The sequence below is a fragment of the Dromiciops gliroides genome, chromosome 4, assembly GCF_019393635.1.
Source record: "Dromiciops gliroides isolate mDroGli1 chromosome 4, mDroGli1.pri, whole genome shotgun sequence".
NCBI lineage: Eukaryota > Metazoa > Chordata > Mammalia > Microbiotheria > Microbiotheriidae > Dromiciops > Dromiciops gliroides.
The window spans coordinates 142,316,756-142,340,258 of record NC_057864.1 but is presented as its reverse complement, the minus strand read 5'-3'; the positions used below and the strand labels follow the sequence as shown (position 1 = coordinate 142,340,258).

General features: G+C 39.9%; 1 protein-coding gene and 1 non-coding gene across 2 annotated transcripts; both read left to right on the top strand.

The window, feature by feature from the left end:
• The first annotated feature begins 20,684 nt into the window (after positions 1-20,684).
• Positions 20,685-20,791, top strand: LOC122726845. The gene has a single exon (XR_006352838.1). It is a non-coding gene; the product is annotated as a U6 spliceosomal RNA (small nuclear RNA).
• Positions 20,792-20,796: 5 nt separating this feature from the next.
• On the top strand, positions 20,797-22,270 carry LOC122752500 (WD repeat-containing protein 61). The gene has a single exon (XM_043999306.1). The coding sequence runs from the start codon at positions 20,839-20,841 to the stop codon at positions 21,460-21,462; it is 624 nt and encodes a 207-aa protein (XP_043855241.1). The 5' UTR covers positions 20,797-20,838; the 3' UTR covers positions 21,463-22,270.
• The last annotated feature ends 1,233 nt before the right edge of the window (positions 22,271-23,503 follow it).

Here is a 23,503-nt window from a genome sequence, read left to right as displayed (position 1 = left end):
GCAAATACTATTAATAAATACTAGCTGGTGGGGAGCTTCCATCTGAGTCACAGGCCCTTGGGAGAGGACATCTAGAAGGGGGATAACTCTTGATAGGGGCCACCTTACCATCTCCTCAATTCCACTTCTGTACCTTGAGAGCTCCCTAGACCCAACTGAATGACTTGGGTCCCACTCTCTCCTCCTTTCAACCCCACCAGTCCCATAATTGAAAATTCTTTGGAAAGCCAAGGGAAGTTGGATTCATTTTGTATTTTTGAAGTAAAAGCAGACCCTTGATTTGAATACTGTGGCCCCTACTGTTCTGTTTCTGCCAGGTTAGAAAGAATCCTTCCCAAAACACTTCAGTGGCAAGCTGAAGCCAGCTCAACCCAAGTGTTTCTGGACATAAAGCTAAGAAACAGCATAGACTTTTCCCTTTAGGAATTCACAGTCCCAACATCATACGTGACTCAGCTTTCATTAGGCACCTACTATGGGCCGAACAATGTGCTAGCACTGGGGTTACAAAGCCAAAAAAATATGAAACTGTCCCTGCTTTCAAGAAGTTGAAGAGATGAAGGTGGCAATAGGGCTTTAAACAAAAGCTTCACGTTTTTCAGATGTTTGTAGGATTTTCTTTATCTGCTGGTTTCTCTTTTTATCACTGATGTCTCTTGGGGGAAGTGGAGCTCATGAAGGAAGCGGCCAGAGATAATACAGGAAGAAAGGTTTAGGATTTGTAAGTTGCTTTGAGTTTACAAGAGGAAAAGGATCTAGAGGCATGTAAATTCAACGTGTCATTTTCTTCCCCATTATTACTTTGTGGAGAGACATTTAAAGCTGTGTCCATGAGTAGGAAATTAATAGGTTTCTGCTCTCACAATAGGAACTGTAGAACAGCCCTGAGGGGGCAGGCAGAGGGACCTGGGTTAAGGCAGTGATGATTTTCTCATCAGGAAGAAGCAAGCTGGGTCTGAGAAGTGAGGGGGCAGGCACTTGGTTCAGGGGAATTAAAATGATAAATGGGTTTTTAGCTGAGTTTAATGAGACTGTTGTAAAGGTTGGCCTTAGATCTGGGCTAACTTAGCATCTTAAGAAAAGGATTTGGAAAAGAGGGTAGATAACCGGGTAAATATAGAAGGCACTAAATTCAGAGATGTCACCAAGACTAGTAAGATCAAAGAGATGATACATAAAGATTTGGAGTGTTTAGGAATCACTGGGCAGGAATAAGCAATAGGAAAGGGGAGAATAATCAGAAAAATATTCAAACTGTAAAGTCTGTCAGGAAAGCAGCAATAAGTGTAAGAGACTTGGACAAGAATGTGAACAAAGTAGGCAGGTTGCACAGTCTTGTAACATGTGGTTGAGTGGAAAGAAAGCTGTCTGAAGTCAGGAGACATAGGCTCAAATTATCTTTCTGTCCCTACCTGTTTGATCTTGAAGAAAGTTACCTAACTTCATTAAGTCTCAGTTTCCTCTTCTGTAAAATGAGGTACTTGAACTAGATGGGTCTTTAAGGGTCTTTAAGGTCCCTTCCACATCTAAGATAGTCATCTAAGAGACTTAATAATAATAGCTCACAAAATAATTTGCTTTCCCAAAATAGGCTGCTTTATCGGAATTTTTTACCCTGACATAGTTCAGAGTCAGGAAGACTCACCTTCCTCAAGGATTTACAACCAAGAAGTAAAGATGATAGTTGAGTATATGATATAAAATCTTAGTTTTATGAGGTTTCAACATTCCGACATGCACATTGGTAACAGTAACCTGGGAATCTTGAAGTGTGCATATATGTGTTGTGTAGGAGTTATTTCTTTCTCTTGACCTCTTTGTATTTTGGGATTTCATTTCCCTCACTCTGGCTCTCCATATCTAGCCTTGATGCCATACTTTGTCATTTCAGTGACTCACTAGTCAGTTACCTTATACTCTCTCTGATCTTCCACCATTCTCAACCCCTTAATCATCAACCCTGGATAAACTCACTATCCAGATCTCTGGAGAAATTAAAGAAATTGAGTTGACTGTACCCATTACATAGTCATGCCCATTACCTTAGCAAGGTATTCACTGATGTTTCACAATTCCCATGCACTTTTTTTCTTTGTTTTTGGTAGGGCTATGAGGGTTAAGTGACTTGCCCAAGGTCACACAGCTAGTAAGTGTCAAGTGTCTGAGGCCAGATTTGAACTCAGGTTCTCCTGAATCCAGGGCCAGATGCTCTATCCATTGTGCCATCCAGCTGCCCCCTGCCCATGCACTTTTTTTTTAGTGAGGCAATTGGGGTTAAGTGACTTGCCCAGGGTCACACAGCTAGTAAGTGTTAAGTGTCTGAGGCCGGATTTGAACTCAGGTACTCCTGACTCCAGGACCGGTGCTCTATCCACTGTGCCACTTAGCTGCCCCCTGCCCATGCACTTTTAACAACTCTAACTCATTCCCCACAGCTACTATTCCTAGACTTTTCTTCTCAATTTAAAGCTCCAATGCCCTCTTTCCCTCCCTTTCAGAGCTTTCAATACATTTCCCTACTTTACTGAGGATATTGAGATCCTGTGAAGGGAGTTCCCTCTCCTCTCCACCTCCAATCCTTGACATTCCTAAGTAATATTGCCCATCCTCTTTCCCCTGAAATTGCAAAGGAAAGTGCATTCTTACTTCTTGTAAAAGATAAACCCTCTACTTATGCCCTCAATCCCATCCTTTCTAGTGTCCCTCATATAGGACAGATGATTGCTCTAGCAATAGATAGGCACACTTCACAGCTCCCAGGGATTTTGTGAGGATTAAATGAGATAATATTGGTAAAGTGTTTAGGACAGTGCTCAGCACATAGTAGGTATGCAGTAAATGCTTGTTTGCTTCCTTTTTCCTTCTTTCATTCATTTGTTCATTCCTTTCCTTCATTCCTTTTTTCCTTCCTTCCCTCTTCTAGCAATTTTACACCTCTCTTATGTACTTTCAATATTCATCCTGTCCCCTGTATTTTTCCTATATGCCTACAAACATCCTTGGGACTCCCTCAATCCTAAAAAAGCTTTCCCTCCACCCTTCTACCCCCTTGAACTACCAACCCATTCTCTTTTCCCTTTCATGGTCAAATTTCTTGAAAAGTCTTTGCCTGATGTCTCCACTTTCTCACCTCCCACTCTTTCCTCAGCCTCTTACAATCTGGCTTCCTGGCTTTTTATCTTTCCCTCTAATCCTCCTCTTCCTTCTGATTTCATTATATTTGTCAGTGGTATCACCATTCATCTAGTTTCCTATCACTTCCCTTTCCAACAATTTTTATATTTAATCATTTATATTTTGAAACATCTCTTCTGTTTATTCCCTTTCTTATCTGTTTCTATTTCCACTATCCCAGTATAGGCCCTCACCACTGCCACCACACACCTGGAGAATTCGAGTAGGATCCTGACAGGTCTTCCCACTTTCATTCACTCCTAAATCCAATCGATCCTCCTTACCACTGCCAAACTTATTTTCATTATTCATAGACTAATCCCCCAACTGCTAGTACCTCCTTCCCAAACTATTTTGTATTTGTATTTATCAACTTTATATTTATGCTGTATTATATATATCTATATACATATATACATATATATACACACATATATGTATATGTATATATGTGCTGTCTTCTTCATTGTAATATAAATTACTTTACAGTAGGGATTGTTTCATTCTTTGTATTTGTATCATTAGCATCTAGCACATAGTTGGTCCTTAATCACCAACTTTGCTTAATCAATACTTTGATCCTATCACTCTACCGAAAAATCTTATGTGGTTCCCTATTGGCCACAAGACAATTTCAAACTACTTTGCCTGAAATTTGAGACTCTCCAAAAACTCAAACAAGCCTTCTAAACCCCTGCTCTTACTGTATTTGCTTTCCTTGTTTCCTATTCCTGAAATGTCTTTATTTGTCCTCCTTACCTGCTTGATTCCCTATTTTTCCTTTAAAATCCAATTCAAATGCCACTTCTTCCATGAAACCTTCCCTGTTTTCTCCAGTTTATAATGAGCTACTGCCCAAAGGATCTCACATAGCACTTTGTTTGAACCTCTCATGTGCTCCTAGCCCATAATATTTTGTATTTTACTGGACTATATGCTCCATGTGGACAGGGACCATATATTTTCTAAGCTTTTCCCCTCCCATAGAGACCTGACACAATGTTCTACATACAGAAGGCACCAAATATGGTTGTTGAGTTGAATTGAAGTACATTGGATAGCGAGTGATAGCATCCCACAGTTCAGTGGAATGCCAAGAAGTCTGGGAGTCCTTTTCTTCTATTCAAGCTGCATAGGATACTATTTTAATTTTTTTCTTTCTTGAGGTTTTCCCCTTTTGTTTTGATTCTTCTTTCATAACATGACTAATGCAGAAATATATTTGATTGCTTGCTGTCTTGGGGAAGGGGAGGGAAGTTTGTAACCCAAAAATCCTATAAAAAACAAATATTGAAAACTATCTTTACATGTAACTGGAAAAATACTATTAAGATTGGGGAAAAAAAGCTGCATGGGAAAGGTAATGTTTTGTTGTATGGCACCCTTGTTAGTTTAGAGCAGGAGTTCTTAGTCTTTTTTGTGTCAATGGACCTCTTTGGTAGTCTGGGGAAGCTGATGGACCCCTTCTCAGAATAATATTTTAAATGTTAAAATAAAATACATAGAATTAAAATAAAGCCAATATACTAAAATATTATCAAAATACAACAAAAAAAATTTGCAGTCCTCTCCTTCACAAGTCCATGAAAACCAGGCTAAGAATCCCCCACTTTAACATGTATGAAATGAGGTATAGTGAAATGAGCAGAACCAAGAGAACTTTGTGTACAGAGAAGCAATATTGTTTGATGAAGAACTGTGAATGACTTGACTTTTCTCAACAATACAACGATCTAAGACAATACCAAAGGACTATTGATGAAACATACCATCTACCTCCAAACAAGGAACTGATATTGATGGAAAAGACTGAAACATGCTATTTTTCATTTTCTTTCACTTTTTTCTTTTAATCAAGTTTTCTTGTACAAAATGACATATGGTAGTGTTCATCATACATGTATAACCCATATCTGATTGCTTGCTGCCTCAGGGAGGGAGGAGGGGAGAGAGGGAAGGAGGGATAAAAATTGGAACCCCAAACTATAAATCAAAATGTTTATCACATTTAAATAAGAAAAAGAACCCCCCACTTTAGAGAGAGGGCATCACAGTGGAGGATCTCAGAGAAAATCAAAGTAATGATGAGGGAAGAGAAAAGGCTTGGAATGCAAAAAGTTGAAAAGCGAGAAGCATGGATCATTTAGCTAAGTGATGTGTAATTAGCAGGGGTGTGATCAGTCCACAGATCTTGGAAAGATCTAAACAGCTGAGAAAGAAGTAATTATTCAGTGTGTCATTAGTAGGAGTAAGGTGAGGGCATGAAGGACAGTGAAATTGAGGTTAAGTAGCAAGCAGGCAGCCAGCCTTTGGAAACTGTTGTGTTGCTAGAGAAGTGTACAGTTTATCATGTTGGGGGCACTTAAGACTCCTGTGAAAGGAAACACTAGAAGGAGGTCCAGTAATAACCCTGTCCTTGTCAACAGATGACCAGGATGGCTGGGTTTCTGCCACCTTCACATTTCTCTGATTCTTCTCCACAGGCCCTGGATTGACTAAGTGTTGATGGCTGCAGTCCATGTATCAGCCTCCCCCTCCTGTCTTGTTGCAGATCTTCCCTGATTAGCTCATCCAAATCTTGGTTCCTATTCTGGTTCATACTACTCACTGCCGTGTGTAGTATGGAAAGGTTTATTTCACCTGACCAATCCAATTTTATCCTTCCTGTCTTGATATATTCCAGGAAGTAAAGAGGGCCTCTCAAGATGGAGCATGGGACATGACTCAGCTGGTTGTTTTATAAAACAGCTGAGGAGAGTGCTTTTGTATATGGAGATTTTTGTACTCCTACCAGGTAAATGATAATCAAAACTCCTAAATCATGGAATGGGGTTGGGGGCAGAGATGCACACATTCACAGAGCTTCTAGAAAACATTATTGGGTTCACTGGCATCTTTATTATTCCTGAGGTATGGCAAGAAAGCAAGAGTTAGGGGATCATGTTCTCACTTGGGACTGAAGTAATTAAAAAATGAAAGGGATGTTTGAAAGGAAATAGCCAGCCAGGTCATATGCTATTAAATATCACACACTTGGGCTATGCTGGAAGGACTAAGAATCTCTAGTATTATAGATCATAGGACTTAGAGCTGAAAAGGACCTTTGAGATTCTCTAGCCTGGTCCTTTTATTTTACAGATGAGAAAACAGAAAATTTGATTCATAACTCCCCAACTAATCTGCTCAAGGTCGCAGTGAAAGTCAAATAAAAGAGCTGGGAGTCAGCTCCAGATACTCACGTTTATCTCTCATCACTAGAAAATGTTCCCACCCTATAATAAAAGGAAAAGAGGAATCTGAGCAATCTAACAAATAAGTGGCATTGAGACTGAAGATGAGGTGCATTTTTATCTCAACAAAATGAAACCTTTAAATCCATCATTAATTTTTTCTTTTTGAAGGCAAATCATTTTTATGAGTTTGTGATTTAAAGTGATGCAGGATAAAAGCAGCTATCCTTCAGAGGAAAAAAAAAATCTTGTTTCTCAGAACCAGATATCTGGAGGAAAGAACAAAAAAATATATAATCTCTGACCTGTTTGTTCACATTTGTTTGATGCCATAGAGAAGAGAAGCAATAATTCTGCTGACCTCTGCCCTGGTGCAACCATATCTGGACTATTGTGTTCGGTTTTGGATCCCAGATTTTAGGAGTGGATATTCCTAAATGTCCAACGACATAGGAATGGACACAGGACATAGGAATTGACAAACTGGAACACATCTAGAGGGCATGTTGACCAGCGTGGTAGAAGGATGAGAAACCATGCCATACAAAGATTCATTGAAGGAAATGGGGGTATTTAACTTGCAGAAAATTCAGGGAAGGGCTGTCTCATGGAAGATGGATTAGAATTATTCTGCTAGGGAAGAACTAGAGGCAATGGGGGAAAACTGCAGAAAGGTAAATTCAGGCTCAGTATAAGCAAAATCTTTTCTAACAATTAGAGCAATCCCAAATTAGAATAGGTTGCTTGAGAAATGAGTTGATTCTCCCTTTTTTTTGTTGTTGTTGTTGTTTGTTTTTTGGTGAGGCAATTGGGGTTAAGTGCCTTGCCCAGGGTCACACAGCTAGTAAGTGTAAGTGTCTGAGGCTGGATTTGAACTCAGGTCCTCCTGAATCCAGGGCTGGTGCTCTGTCCAGTGCTCCACCTAGCTGCCCCTGAGTTCATTCTCTTTTGCTAGATTTCTTCAAGCAGAGGCTAGACTTATTAGGTAAGTGATAGAGGGGATTCCTGTTTGAGCATGTATCAGGCTAGATGATGTCAGAGGTCCCTCTCAACTTTGAGAGGCTGTGATTCTGCCAAGGCTCTGTTGTTGGCTCAGGTGAGAATGGATATATTTTTCAAAATCCTCATTGATTTAAAGTTAATCAGCACCCTGGGAGTTCATGGATAATAGGTTTAACACTAGAAGGGACCTTAGAAGTCCTGGAGTCCAACCCTCTCATTTTTCCAAAGGAGGAAACTGAAGCACAGAGGTTATGTAACTTAATAATAATGGTCATATTATTAGCAAGTGCCTAGAGTAGGATTTGAACCCAGGCTCTTCTGACTTCCACATACAGAACCCTATTTATATTTACCAGTTTTCAAATAGGTAATTCACAAACACATTTATAGCGTAATTAATGCTTACTCAAGAAAGCCTTGAAGTGAAGCTTTAAATCCTTCCTCAGATACTTTTACTGGCTGTATGACCCTGGGCAAGTCACATAATCTTTCAGACCTCTGTTTCCTCATCTGTAAAATGTGGATAAAAACAGCACATACCGGGGCAGCTAGGTGGCGCAGTGGATAGAGCACCGGCCCTGGAGTCAGGAGTACCTGAGTTCAAATCCGGCCTCAGACACTTAACATTTACTAGCTGTGTGACCCTGGGCAAGTCACTTAACCCCAATTGCCTCACTAAAAAAACAAAAAAACAACCCAGCACATGCCTCACAAAATTGTTGTGAGGATCAAGTAAGTTAACATATGAAAAGTGCTTTGCAAACCTTAAAAGTGCTGATTAAATGCTAACAATTATTCTTCACAAAAGTAGAAAGTAGAGTCTAACTATCCTAGACCAAAATCAAGAAGTGAAACAAATAGATTATGAGATCCAGGCCCAAGTTTTACCAAAATAATGAAAGTTAAACTATGTTTGGACCATATTATCTAAAGAACAGCCTAAATTCTCTATCTCCTTTGTTTCAGTGGAAACCAAACTGTAGTGAGCTGAGGGAAACTTAGCAGAATGTAATATTAAATCAGTGACATGACTAAATGGAGTTTTACTTTATCTCCATTTGAAATGGGACTTTAGATTTAAAACCCAGGGCTGCTAATGTTCCATTGCTTCACCAGGACAATGTGTTCATTACACTTTATTGGTAAGCAATACTACATAATCTTTCCACCCTCTTCTCTGCCCCTCATTGAAAATATGCTCTCCATGAAGCCAACATGGCTGTCTTACCCTCTGTTTGACAAATTATAACATCACAGTTCCAGAAGACATTTAGTACAAACTCCTTATTTTACAGAAGATGAAACAGAGGCACTGGAAAGTGAAATAACTTGCAGGAGGTCACACAGGCTGTGGGGTGGGATTTGAGTCTAGGTTATCTGACTCTGGAGTGAATGCTCTTTTCATCATACTGTACTGTCCCAGCTCACACATTCCCTACTGTCTTTGAGAGTCCTTAAAGCCCCCCCCACCCCTGGAATTATTCTGCAGTTAACCTGGTGCCATTTTGTTAAATGTTCTCGTTTTAGAGCTGGAAGGAACCTTTGAAGTCATCTAGTTCTCATTTTTATGAATGAGGAAACTGAGACCCAGAGAGAAGTGCTTTGCCCAGGGTCACACAGGTGAGATTCAAACTCATCTATAGGCTCACTGAAAACATCCTTGGCAAAATTCCAGTCACAGACAGAACAATGGGAATAATTTGCACTTCACTCTCCTTTCACAAGATTTTGGTCACTTCTTCTAGATCTTTATCTTTTGAAAGCTTTTTGTATTATAAAACTTGGAGAAGATGATTAGTTGGTGAAGTGATATCTTTTAAAGTATACATTAAGAATGGTGCATAGATGTTCCTTACTTTAAACATCTTCCCATTCAGCTTTGATGTCAGGATGCCAATAAATATCTTAACATAAGAAGATGTTAAGAATGATTTATCATCTTCAGCCATAGTCTTCTATTTGATATCCTCATACCTGACATCTCTTGCCTAGAGGACATTAAGATATATCTTTGTAAAACCACCACCAAGACCACTACCAACCACCACCATCAACCAACCAGTAACAACCAACCAACAACAACAACCATGTAAATAGCACTTACTATGAGCCAGGCACCATACTAACAATTTTACAGTTATTATTATCCTTACAACAACCCTAGAAGGTGGTTGCTATTATTATACCTATTTTACAGGTAAGGAAATTGAGGCAAATGGAGGTTGAATGACTTGGCCAGGGTCACACAGCCAGTAAGTATTTGAGGCCACACTTGAACTCAGGTCTTCCTGACTTTAGGCCTGGAAATCTATCAACTGTTCTACCTAGCTGCCTCAAAGATTTTTTTCATCTATTAGTTCAGTATGATTTTGGGATTCCAGTTTGAAACTTTTAGTCTCTTTGGGGGAGTCCACAAGATGAAGGAGATATTTTTATATATATATATATATATATATATATATATATATGTGTGTGTGTGTGCGTACACATACATACATGTAATATGTGTGTATGTATATATACACATACATGTTATATATAGGTGTGTGTGTGCGTGTAACCATATAAGTTGATGTCATTCATATACACCAGTAATTGATAAAATGTTTTTAATTTGATACCCTTTTTAATTTGGAAACCATACTTAGTTACCTTCAAGAGAGATGATGTTGATTGTGGGCTAGGCAGAATTATAATGAATTTAAACCATATCTTTGAAAAATGCCATATCTTCCATCATCTTATTCTTGACATTTTCATGTTGTTGGTATATTTTAAATAGAGAATGATTTTTCTGGTGGAAATAAAACACTGTAGGGTTTTTTTTTTACCACACTTGGGTCTATTTTTTATATTTGCAGTAACTGAGTCAAAGGCTTTGCAATAATCAACAAAAGAAGGATAAATGTTATAGTGCTTTGTGGTAGCTAATGCAATAATTATGAATTTTTAAATTGTTCTTTATGCTATAGAATGTTTTGTTCCTCAGCTAATATATTATTTCTGTCATTTCATATTTTTGTACTGATATAAGCTCCAAATGGCTTACCTAAAATATGTAAATAAGTAACTGGCTTCTATTTGTAGTAGTTGACTGTCTTCCTTTTTTGTTAGTAGATACAAGGTGCTTTCTGAAACCTGGAATTTAAATATATCTCAAAGGATCAAGCTGCCCCATTGAATGCATCTCGTTTTTCCAGGTAAAACAACAAGTTTTATTTTTCATTATTTAAAAAGTATTTAGAATACTAAGGAACATTAGTGCCAAAGATATAGGGAAGTCATAAAGTATGAAGTAGAAATAGCCAATCCATATAGAGTTTCAAGTGTCCAAAAATTGCATCAATTGATGTACCTGGAATCAGTTTTGCATCTTAGAGGAAGCAATGAAGTGCTTTGTTAGTAGATTACGTGCCCCTGAGAGGCATCTGAAACAATAAATTTTCCAGTTTTATTTAGAAGTTAGAATTTATCAGCTGCCTCTTATATAAGTGTTTCATTATTTATTAGTTAGTGCTAAAGCTGTATTCTCATGGTACTGGACTCATTGTGACTATGTTAACAACCAGACATTTTCTGCATCTTCCTTCTTTGTGGCTTCTCTCTAGCATCTGATTCTCTACTTCTTTAGTCTCTGTAGTAAAGTTTTGGGTTCAGGTTGACTTGCTTATTTTATTCTTCTTGCTGCCCTGGCACCTTGTACCACCTTGACGGTTTCACTTTTGCTTTCAGTTGCTGATTGAGAGAATCTACAATTCTGGGATACTTTTGTTTTCTGGATTCCTTTCTCAATGGGACTCTGGACCCTAGCTTGAATTCTAGCTCTGCCACTTACTACTCTGTTACTTTGGGCAATTCACTTCAACTCTCTGGACCTCAGTTTATGAGAAGAATGGACTAGATGATCTACATGGTCCCTTCAAAGATCTAAATTATGATCCTGTGATCCTACGTTTTCTCCATTAAGAACAACTATGGACCCTATATTACATTAGTCTAGTATAGTAAAGACCATGCTATACTAGAACAAGTTTCTAATTCTAGAAGATAAATTAGGATTTAAAGCCATATGGGCATTTTACAACCCTTACTTCTTTCTCATTGATCTGTGTTTTCATTTTTAACTTTTTGGGGAGGTAATTAGGGTTAAGTGACTTGCCCAGGGTCACACAGTTAGTGTTGGAGGTCAGACTTGAACTCACGTTTTCCTCACTCCAGGGCTGGTGGGTACTCTATCCATTGTGTCATTGAGCTGCCCCTTCCTCATTGGTTTGGGGGGAAAACAAGCATTCATAGGGTCATAGATTTAGAGCTTAGAGGGACTTCAGAGATCATCTAGCTCAGGGCTTCTTAAACTTTTCCCACTCGTGACCCTTTTTCTCCTGAGAAATTTTTATGTGACCCTGGGTATACAGGCATATAAAATAGGTATTCATAACCTTTTACTATTGCCAAAATTTTCACAACCCCCACATTCAGTTACCCAACCCTATATGAGGTTGCAACCCATACTTTAAGAAGCTTTGGTCTAACTTAATCCTCTCCTTTTATAGGTGAGGATGTGACTTTGTGCAACACTGCACAGCAGAGTCAAAATTTGAATCAGGTCCCCTTGATTCCACATCCAAAATGTTTGGCACTGCATCACTCTGAATCAGGAAAGTAAAAGAGAGGGCCTGATTGGATGGATCACTCTTTAAAAATAATCTATTCTTTCCACTCTGACAAAGTTAGGGAAATGAACCTTCTGTTGACTAATTTCTGTGAGCATGTGTGACAGTGTTCAAATCCCTTTTAATTTTCTCCTAGGAATAGGCTGTGTTTGAGCAGAGTGTGCAGCTAAGAGATCAACTAAAATGATGGTTCAGGACAATAGCAGCTGGCTTTTCTGATAGACATACTTGGTTTCTCACTATTCTCCTTTGAAATATATACAGAGTTTTGGGTATGCTAAGAGGTTTTCTCTGTGTGTTCCTAGGTGCTTCCTTAAAGCCACCACCTTCATTTTGCCTGGTTTAGGTCATTTAGATTAAGCTAACTGAAGTCAGCCAAGAATTGAGGCTGACAGGAAGTTGTACAGCTGAATTGTCTTTTGTCGTTTTTTAATTCCACATGGGCAGTGCCCAAATCCTTCAAACATCTGTACTTTCTGTCTGCTCCTCAGCTGAGAAATACTGTACTCTATAGTCTTGTGCTGCAGTGTTTTGTACACACAAGGCAAGTCAGTGGAAAAATTCTGCTCATTGTCATCAGGAGCCCTCCAACTCACTCTTCCACTTGGGCTTTCTAAACAGTACCCACTGCACCATATAAACAGAGTGATATGATGCTCCAACCAGTAGGGGAAAATCTATGATGACTGAAACCATAGCTCTGTGTGTGTTTGTGTGTATGTATATGTATATGTATATGTATATATTTTATGTACATATGCATATATATACATATACACATTTAAAATATACATTTATTATATATTTATAATATACTTATATAGAATATAATTTTGTATGTTATTTATATTTATTTTATAATATAATTTATCTATGTATATATAGTCAATATTCCTTCAATCTGCCTTTCATTCCTATAAAAAGTTTCAACAGTACCAGAGGACACATATGCAGAGGGATAAAATTTATCAGAGGCAATGACCAAGCTCCTGCTCATCAGCCTTAGCTTCTTAATTATTAACTCATAATCTATAATATAACTAAAAGCTCATATAACATAAACTCATAATATAAGCTCATTATTGGTCTCTTAAGCATAGAGCTGGAAGTGACCTTAGGGGACTTCTAGTTCTACCTCATCAGTTTACATATAGCCCTTCTCTCCAGAATTATTGCCATGGAGACTTGGTGGGATTCTGGGTAATGCATACATGGGTGGGCACACAGACATTCATCCCAGTATGTTTTATCCAATCCTACTGTTTCCAAGACAACAATTAGGGATTGAGGAGGGCTATATAAAGATGAAGAAACTGATGCTCAGGGTGGTTAGCCCAGAGTAGTTGCCCAAGGTCATACAGGGAGTAGGCAGGATTTGAATGTAGGTTCTCTGACTTCATATCTGTTACTCTTTCCACTATGCAGCATGGTTTCTCATCTACCATTCTTCCTGTTCTCTTAGAGTATGGTGCATCCATGGCAAGACTTCTCTCCCAGAATTTATGTGAGAATTAGGAACAGATTTAGTCTGGCCACAAAAATGAAGTTGATGACCATACTAATAGGGAGAGAGAGGAGAACCCATTAGGCAAAAACCAAAGATTGGGAGGATGAATCCTGCCATTGTTGGGAGTCAGAATGGGAGAATGGGAATCCCATTTTGCTTTTGTCTTCATGTGGCTGGCACCTAGTGCAGTGCCTGGCACATAGTAAGTGCTCAGGAAATTCTTTCTGAATTGAGTTGGAAGGTGTTTAGGCCTGGGTCTGAGGTGGGTGAGTCTAAGGTCCAGACAAAAGGATTTTTCCTTCCCAGGGACCGAGAATGCTAAAGGCAATAATTCAGGCATTGGTCCGAAGAATAAGAATGAGAGTGGACTGGGAAGGAGAGTTGAAGACAATGATAAAAACCTGGCTTCTTTGTGATGCAGCGCCAAGCTCAGCTGAATCAGGGAGACTGTGCACCTGTAGTTTAGCTGATTCATATAGAGCACATGCTGTGTTTGCTAGTAAAATGGCATGTTTTAAACAGAAGACAGAAAGAAGGCCAGAACACAAGATGAATAGAAGAGCATGGTACAGTCTTGGAACAGTAGCATCAGGAGCACTAAGATGTAGAATGAACTGAGACTGGTGAGAAGAATGGAGGATAACAAATAAGTGGGGAGGGGTATTGAAGTTCTTTTGGTCAAAAAAGCAGTATTCAAGAAGGAAAAGAACATTTGCTTGGGGTGGGTGGGATAACTAACAACAGAGAAAAGGAAGAATGGCTCAATTTTCATCTTCAGTTTTCTTTACCAAGGAAAATAATCTTTGCACTGGAAATGGTAAAAAAAATGACTAATAGCTAGTTGATGTTCAAAATAAGTAAGGAGGTGATAAGAGAGGACTTAGTTGTCCTGAGGGCATTAAAATCACATGGCCCAGATGAATTATATCCTCTAGTGCTGAAAGGACTGGAAGGTGTGATTGCTGAGTCAATTGTCAGTGATATTTGAAAGATCATGGAAAATGGAAGAGGCACTACAATAACAGAGGACAAATGTTATTCCAATTCTGAGAGAGACAGAGACAGAGAAACAGAGGGAGAGACAGAGAGAGAGAGAGAGACAAAGACAGACAGACACAGAGAGAGAGAGAGAGAGAGAGAGAGAGAGAGAGAAAGAAAAGAGAGTAGAGATCCTGCAAACTATAGGCCAATGTGCTTGACTTAGATTCCTAGGAAAATTCTAGGACAGATCATTAAAGAGATGGTTGTCGAACATTTAGAAAAGGAGGTAATAATTTCAAACATCCAGCATGGCTTCATTGAGAACAGGTCATGCTCTACTAACTTTATTTCCTTATGTGACAGGATTAATAGCCTAGTAGATGAAAGGAATACTGTGGATATAAATTACCTAGTTTTTAGCAAAGCTTTTGATAAAGACTTGTGGAAAAGATGGAGATCTGGATTAGATGATGATAATACAGTTGAATGGATTCAGAATTGGTTGGATGGCTGAACTCAAAGAGTAGTCTTTAATGACTCAATGTCAACATAGTAGGCAGTCACCGGTGGAGTGACCCAGGGATCTGTACTTGACCCCGTGCTGTTTAACACTTTGGCAATGACTTGGATAAAAGCATAGGCAACATGCTAGCCAAATTTGCAGATGTCCCAAAGCTGGTGGGGGTAGCTAATGCACTGGATGACAGTGAATATTCAAAAGCTCTTGACAGGCTAGAACATTGGGCTGAATCTAACAAGAAATTCAAAAGGGATAAATGTAAAGTTTTGTACTTGGACACAAAAAGTCAACCTCACATATACAACATGGAAGAGGCAGAGTGAGATAGCAGTTCTGAAAAAGATCTGGATGTTTGTTTGAGCTGTAAGCTCAATATGAATCATCCACATGGTATGGCAGCCCAAAAAGCTAAATTGAACTTGGACTGCATTAAGAGTGGCATATTTTGGGGCAGCTAGGTGGTGCAGTGGATAAAGCACTGGCCTTGGATTCAGGTTCAAATCCAGCCTCAGACACTTCACACTAGCTGTGTGACCCTGGGCAAGTCACTTAACCCTCATTGCCCCGAAAAAAAACAAAAACAAAAACACAAAACACAAACAAAAACAAAAAGAGTGGCATATTTTTCAGGGGTAGAAAGGCAATGGTCTCATTGTATGTACTCTTCCCTGGTCAAGACCTTTTCTAGGGTTCAGTTCTAGGAGCCATGGTTTAAGAAGGACATTAATAAGCTGTTGAGTATATAAAGGAGGGTAACCAGGATGATGAAGGGCCTTGAGTCAATGTCATATATGGATTGTTTGAAGGAACTGGAGACATTTGGCTTGGAGAGGAGGAGACTGGAGGAGCCTTCATATATTTGAGGTTCTGTCAAGTGTCAGAGGAATTAGAGTTGTTCTATTGGCCCCCATAGGGAAAACCTAGTAACGGGTTGTTGTCAGAAGAAGTTTCCTAACAGTTAGAGATGTCCCAAAGTGAAATAGATTGCCCTAAGAGGTTGTGGGTTGCCCCTCCTTTGAGATCTTCAAGCATAGGTGAGATGACTGCTTGGGTATGTTACAGTGGAGATTCCTTTCATATATGGGCTTTTAAGGCCTTTCCAATGTTCAAATCTGTGTGTAAGTTGCTAAGTGTATTATGTAGGAGTAAACATAGTGAGAAAAGAGTAACAGAGGAATAATAATAATAATAATAATAATAGTTAGAAATTATATAGTTTTAAAGGCTTATGAAGTGTTTTACATATATTATCTCATTTAATCCTCACAACAATTAGGAAATAATTGCTATTATTATCCCCATTTTACAGATGAGGAAACTGAGACAGAAAGAGGTTAAGTGACTTACTCAGGGTCACACAGCAAGTAAGTGTCTGAGACCATGTTTGAACTCTGGTGTTCCTGAAAGCAGGTCCAACACACTGCAGGATCTGGTTCCCATTTATGTAATGCATTAAGATTTACAAGCTGCAGGGGCAGCTAGGTGGTGCAGTGGATAAAGCACCAGCCCTGGATTCAGGAGGACCTGAGTTCAAATCTGGCCTCACACACTTGACACTTACTAGCTGTGTGACCCTAGGCAAGTCACTTAACCCTCATTGCCCCTCAAAAAAAAAAAAAGATTTACAAGCTGCTTTCACAATGACATTGTAGGGTAGGTAGTTCAAGTATCATTTTTCTCCATCATTCAGATGAAGAAACTGAGGCTAGAGAGCTAGAGACAAATTAATTTGCCCAAGGCCACTCAAGTGAGGAAATGGCCCAGCCAAGATTTAGAACCTGGGTCTTCTGACTCTAAGCTCCATGTTCTTTCCATTTCGTCAAATTGTCTTCCAAGAAAGAGAGGAATGACTTTGGCTTTGGCAGCATGGACTTTGTATGAGAAACTCCTATCTTTTGAGTGATAGGGTGGAAAGTTACCCAAAGGGTAACAGAAACATCCAGAGACTCTTCTGTTTGTTTGGCCTTGTACTAAATTTTATCATAAAACTCCCAGTTGCAGTTTTTATTAAATTCAGGTAAAAGAACCTATGGCTCACGAATAGCCCTTGCTTAGCTTGGTAGCTGTTTTGTCACGGAAAAAAAAATTACTGTAGAAGGTAGTGGTTGGTTTAGAGTATTGGATTTTCATTAAAATAACATTTGCAACACATTTCAGAATTTCAGTAGATATCATTACCTAATCCTGAGGCCATGGGGTCTCAGAGGGGTCCTAGAGCCCTTTTGGTAAAGATGGGAGGGATATCAACATTTGCTTCAACTCAGTTGTTGGCGTATGTTTCTTGCATTTGGTCCATTTCAGTCTACCTGCCGCTTCCCCTGGCCATGTCATTTGTTTCCAGTTCCTCCCACAAGCTCCTTTCTGGTTTTGCCTTGTCCTGCCTGACAGCTGCTGTTTCAGAGCAGGCTACAATTCTGTGAGCAATGAGATGATCTTTGCAGGTGGCTGGTATGCAGGATTTTAAGCTTGCCAAGTGCTTTGGAATGAGGCTAAATATATATGTGGGTGCATGTGTGCATGTGTGATTATTCTTTATGATTATGAACAGCAAGGAAAATGTGACAAGGCAATACGGACTGTTGATGATTTCTGGAGCCTTATCATTATCAAATAATATTTATTAAGCTTCCACCATATGCCTCATGCTGAGGGCTCATTAGTTCTCACAGGATTAAGTCTGCTTTTCCATTTTTTTTTACCCTTTGTGCCTCATCATGTCATTTTGCAGGTTTGTTGTTGCTACATGATTTTTCTTTGGTTCTTGCCTGTACCATACTTCACCTAGGAATTTTATATTAGCTTCTGTACTAGATTTATGAGTCAAAGTCACAAAGGAAAGACAAACCATGCAATCAAGACAGTGTCTTTTAGCACCAAAGCAAGAGCAGGAGAGTGAATTATTTGACACAGGGGAAACAGTCGGTGTGAAATGGCTCTCAGATGGAAACCATGCCCTTCCACCAGCGGGGGAAATAGAAACAAACAAGGTATTCTAAATTTGAAAGAGATGTCCAAGAGGCTCCTCCCAAGTTTGATTCAACAGACATTGATTAAGTTCCTGCTATATGTAAGACACTACATAAGGTTCTTGGGATGAAAAGAAAAAAAAATTGTCTATGAAATTGTACCTGCTCTCAAGGAGCTCTATTCTACTGGCGGAATGTAACATATACAGAGATAAATACAGGGTAGGAGAGAGATACCTGCGGTCTCACTGGTATGAGGAACTCCCAAATCCTCTACCAATACAGGTTGGCACATTCCCTGCATCCTGGAGTCCTAGAAAACTCCCAAGAGGTTAGAAGATTTGTTCAGGGTCACACATCTAGTATGTGTCAGGGTCAGGCCTTACACCTGGGTTTCCTGGCTTCCCAGTTGGCTCTTGACCCACCATGCCATGGTACCTTTCAAATATAGCCTGATATACACATGGATACATACACACATAGATACACACACACATACATGCAAAGAAGTTTCAAGGGATGGATAGCCTTGACAACTGGAGGGATAAGAAAAGTCCTCAGGCAGGATGTGGCATTTGAGGTGGCTTTGAAGGAAACCAAAGATTTTGAAAGCAAAAGTTAAGGAGTGAGTGCATCTCAGGGATGAGGAACTAAACGTTTGTGTCAAAGTATGGAAAAAAGGAGTAGAATATTCCATACTGTGATTACACAACTGAAATAGATCATATGGGATAGAGAGAAATAGATGGGGGTGGCTTTAAATGCCAGGTTGAGAATTATCTGGGGGTTGTCTAACTAGAGGTAGAGTTTATTTAGCAACAGTTGTGATTTTTAGACCTCTCAGAGTTTCTGATCTGAGGAAATTTGGGGGAAGTCAACAGTGCTCTATGATCTAACATTCAATCACTCTTTCTTTCTTTGCCCTCATTTTGCTCCATCCACAATGTCAGAAAAGACACACCAGATTAACTAGAATTTTAGAAAGAGCCCCTCTAAGCTTAGCCACACCAGAGAAGCCACATGCTACCATTGGTGACACAGGACTCTGATGGTCAAGGGAGCATTACAAACAAGAAGGCAATCAGTGTGAGTCTTTTCTTCAGGTATATGAGAGGCAACCAAGTGAAATGTGTGTTTCATACTAGGGAGATGCTGAGTTTCAGTGCAATGACATCCCAAGTTCATAGGCTCATCGGTTCTTGGCGATCCTCTAGTCCAACCCCCTCATTTTAAAGAGGAGGAAAAGTGAGGCTATTTTTAATTCTGGAAGGCATTCTAAAGACCCAATCTCACATTTTACAGATGAAGAAACTGAAGCCCAGAGAACTGAAGTCACTTGTTTAGGGTCACACAGCTAAGCTAGTGACAGCTCTTTAGGAATAAAAGCCATGCCTGCTGGCTCTAGGTCCCCAGCTTTCCTCACTAAGACATGCTGCTTCTAAGTCCTGCCCCTGTGACTGCGAAAATGTGAGGAACTTTCTGCATTGCAGGAATAATGCTAAACAGCCAAGTCTCTTTTGGTACCTTTTCCTGGATCTGCTATCAGAGTTGGATGACCTCCACAGAGCAGGCTGGGCTCATATCCACCATGGTAGACATTCTGGGAAGAGCAGGCACCTTCGACACTCACACTGGCCCTTCCATAAATGTAGCACAGGTTATTGCACAAGCAAGCAGAGTGTCAGATTTAAGGATATACAGTATACATAGTGGAAATTACACTCAATGAGGTTTTAGGGTTAGGATCCTAACCCTGGCTTTGCCACTACTTGGCTGCATGACTTTAGACAAGGTATGTTTGTAAAATCTGTTTCAGGGCGAATTCCTCAATTTCCACTTCTATTAGCATAAAGGATCTGCAGAGGGCATCTGTCTACTACCGCTCAGGGATAAGGGAGTTAGATTTCTAGTATTGCCACTCCCAAGCACCCCAAAGTATGCTTCCTACTGCTTATAAGAAAGACAATTGACTTACAGAAAGGGTATTTGCCAAGCATGTATACCAAGAACAATTATTAAAGCAATACTTTCTCCAAACTGGGGAAATTGCACACACAAGGTCCCTGGTAAGAGTGGGCTCAAACTTAGAGTAAAGTAATAGTGAAGCATGCATGTGGGGACCACATGGCAAAGGGGTAATTCAGCTCCTGGCTACTAGATGGCCTTTTCTTCTTTAATGGAGACCCTAGGAACTTCTTTTTAGATATAGCGCTCTGCTGAGTTCTGAGGGCTGGTATCCTTGTAGCATTTGGAATCTTTCTTTTCCTGGCTGTGTCTATTTTGTCCTAAGTATGTCTCTCTTCCCCCTAATGTAGATTCTGGTGTCAGCCCCTGCTGTTCTGGGGATATTGCTAATGGCACTGAGTGGACACTGATACCCTCACTGATGAGATCTCCATGATTTACAAGGTTGTACCTGGTCAAGCATTCCTCCCTGCCCCTCCCTGCCTCCCTACCTTTGAATGATTTCTTCCCAGGAATCCTTCACCATTGGATTCTACCACAATTCAACTGACTGGCCCTGACCTAGTTCTATGGGGCCAATGCTAACCAATCCAAAGCTATTTCCTGTGTGGTGTTCAGTGTGAGAATGCTCCCATAGTCCTTTATATTGATTAAGAACTTATTCGTGTGCTCGCTTCGGCAGCACATATACTAAAATTGGAACGATACAGAGAAGATTAGCATGGCCCCTGCGCAAGGATGACACGCAAATTCGTGAAGCGTTCCATATTTTTCACTTGATGCTCACATCCGTCTGTGGGATTTAGAAAATGGCAAACAGATGAAGGCTATCGATGCAGGCCCTGTGGATGCCTGGTCCTTGGCTTTCTCACCCGATTCCCAGTTTTTGGCTACAGGAAGCCATGTGGGGAAAGTAAACATTTTTGGTGTGGAGAGTGGGAAAAAGGAGTACTCTTTGGATACAAGAGGGAAATTCATCCTCAGCATCGCCTACAGTCCTGATGGGAAATATCTGGCCAGTGGCGCCATAGATGGAATCATTAATATTTTTGATATTGCAACTGGAAAACTTCTGCATACGCTTGAAGGCCATGCAATGCCCATCCGCTCTTTGACCTTCTCCCCAGACTCTCAGCTCCTTGTCACGGCTTCAGATGACGGCTACATTAAGATTTATGATGTACAGCATGCAAATTTGGCGGGTACACTGAGTGGCCACGCATCCTGGGTGTTAAATGTTGCGTTCTGTCCTGATGATATTCACTTCGTATCTAGCTCATCAGACAAAAGCGTCAAAGTTTGGGACGCTGGGACGAGAACTTGTGTCCACACCTTTTTTGACCACCAGGACCAGGTCTGGGGAGTGAAATACAATGCAAATGGCTCCAAAATTGTGTCGGTTGGAGATGACCAAGAGATTCATATCTATGACTGTCCAACTTAAGCCCCCTCCAGACCGGCCATTACAGTTCTCACACCGGTCCTTGGGGTTGATGCGTTCGCCTTGACCTTTACACTCAAGACACACAGTTTGAATCTGCTGGACCATCCCTGGCCCAATCTGCTGGATGTGAATTTGCATTCCTCTCCCTTTGCAGATGGGGCATTTTTCAACGGATCCCTTTTTCCCACCAATTCCTAGGGAAGCAAAACAAAAATGCAATTTATGATCTTCTCAGAGTCAATCGGAGCAAGAACTCTGAAAGCTCTGGGCAGTGGCCACATGTTTAAGTTTTGGCTGTTCCTTAGAAAACATGACATAAAGACTGAAATGGAAGACTCAAGTCAAAGAAACATCTCTACCTAAAATAGCTACCAAGTTGAATCGAATATTTTGTTTTGGTCTGACACATCCTGAAGACCACCTGAAAATTAAGGAGTTTTTTGCTGTTGTTCAGTCATTTTTCAGTCATGTGCAACTCTTCGTGACTTTTTGTGGGGGGTATCTTGGCAGAGATAGTGGAATGATTTGCCATTTCCTTCTCTAGCTCATTTTTTACATGAGGAATTGATACCAATGGGATTAAGTGACTTGCCCAGGGTCACACAGCCAATAAGACTGAATCCAGAGTTGAACTCCAGAAGATGTCTTTCTAACTCCAGACCCCAAATTCAATCTGCTAGTTACAAAAGTTTTCTTGCTTTTTTAAAATGTGTACTAATAAATGCATAGACTTTGAAGGGGATGCAGGTATTCAATTTATACTTTGTGAGAAACTGTATATAATAATGAAAAGAGGGGTGTGTAGGTATGTGTGACTGAGTGTGTTGTATTTCACTTTATTACTTTACAGTGTCTGTATATTTGACTCTAAAGTCGGGGAAGTATTCTTCTCCGCACCCCTCCCCCCAGCCTCAATTCATTACCTTCACATTTTTCACAAATTACATTTTTCTGGAGTGCTAGTTTCCTTGTGACTCCATTATATATGTCTTCAAGCGACACAGACAACTGATGCACGACATTCTTGCCTTCCAAGAAAAAGTACACAAATATGAGGACAAAAGCATTAGGAAACCTCATCGTTCGGGCTAAAACAGGACAATGCTGCTTCTATCTCATCTAGTGTTTCTCTTTGGCCAGCAGGAGAATAAGCTCAAAAGAGTTTTTCCACCTCTATATCTCTGTGAATGAGGCTCTTCTGGTCACTTAAAAGTCACCTCTTTTAATCTGAAAGTCCTGCACCTTCATTATTTAGCTAAAAATAAAACTATTTTCTAAGTTAAATTTTCTTAAAACAAATCTGAGTGAGGCAGAGAAAGGTCACCTTGTACTGAATATAAAATAAAGCAACATAAACAGAAAAAAAAAAAAAAAGAACTTATTCGTGCCTGTTTTACTTTTGATTGATTGAATTGAAATGTCTGGGCCTTCTGTGTTTTATTTTGTTTGCCTATTTTTTTAATTTTTTGTGAGGCAATTGGGGTTAAGTGACTTGCCCAGGGTCACACAGCTAGTAAGTGTCAAGTGTCTGAGGTCGGATTTGAACTCAGGTCCTCCTGAATCCAAGGCCAGTGCTCTATCCACTGCGCCACCTAGCTGCCCCTGTGTTTTATTAAAGTGAAGCCGACCTTTATTCTTACATGTCATCTCTCTGGGTCATCCCTTCAGAGAGGGCTTTGGACAAAATGATCTCTGAGGTCCCTTCCATCTCTAACTTAGAGAGGCTTAAAGAGATAGTAAGCAAGCTCAGCTCATACTCCACCTTCTCCAAAGAGAAACATTTCCCAATCTCCCCAGCTGCTAGTGCCTTCACCCTTTAAATTACTCTGTCAATCAGTCATAAATAATAAACACCCACAATAAACATTTATTAAGTTTCTCCCATGTGCCAGGCACTGTGCCAAGATGGAGGATACAAGGAGAAGTAAAAGATGGTCCCTGACCTTAAGGACCTCATAATATAATGTGAGCACAATCTAATGGGAGACATTTACTCTGTATATATTTTTGTATATATGTGTCCATGTCGTTCCCCTTGATC

What these genes read in the sequence shown, in the direction of transcription:
- LOC122752500 (XM_043999306.1), top strand. Translation starts at nt 20,839, where the DNA reads ATGAAGGCTATCGATGCAGGCCCTGTGGATGCCTGGTCCTTGGCTTTC.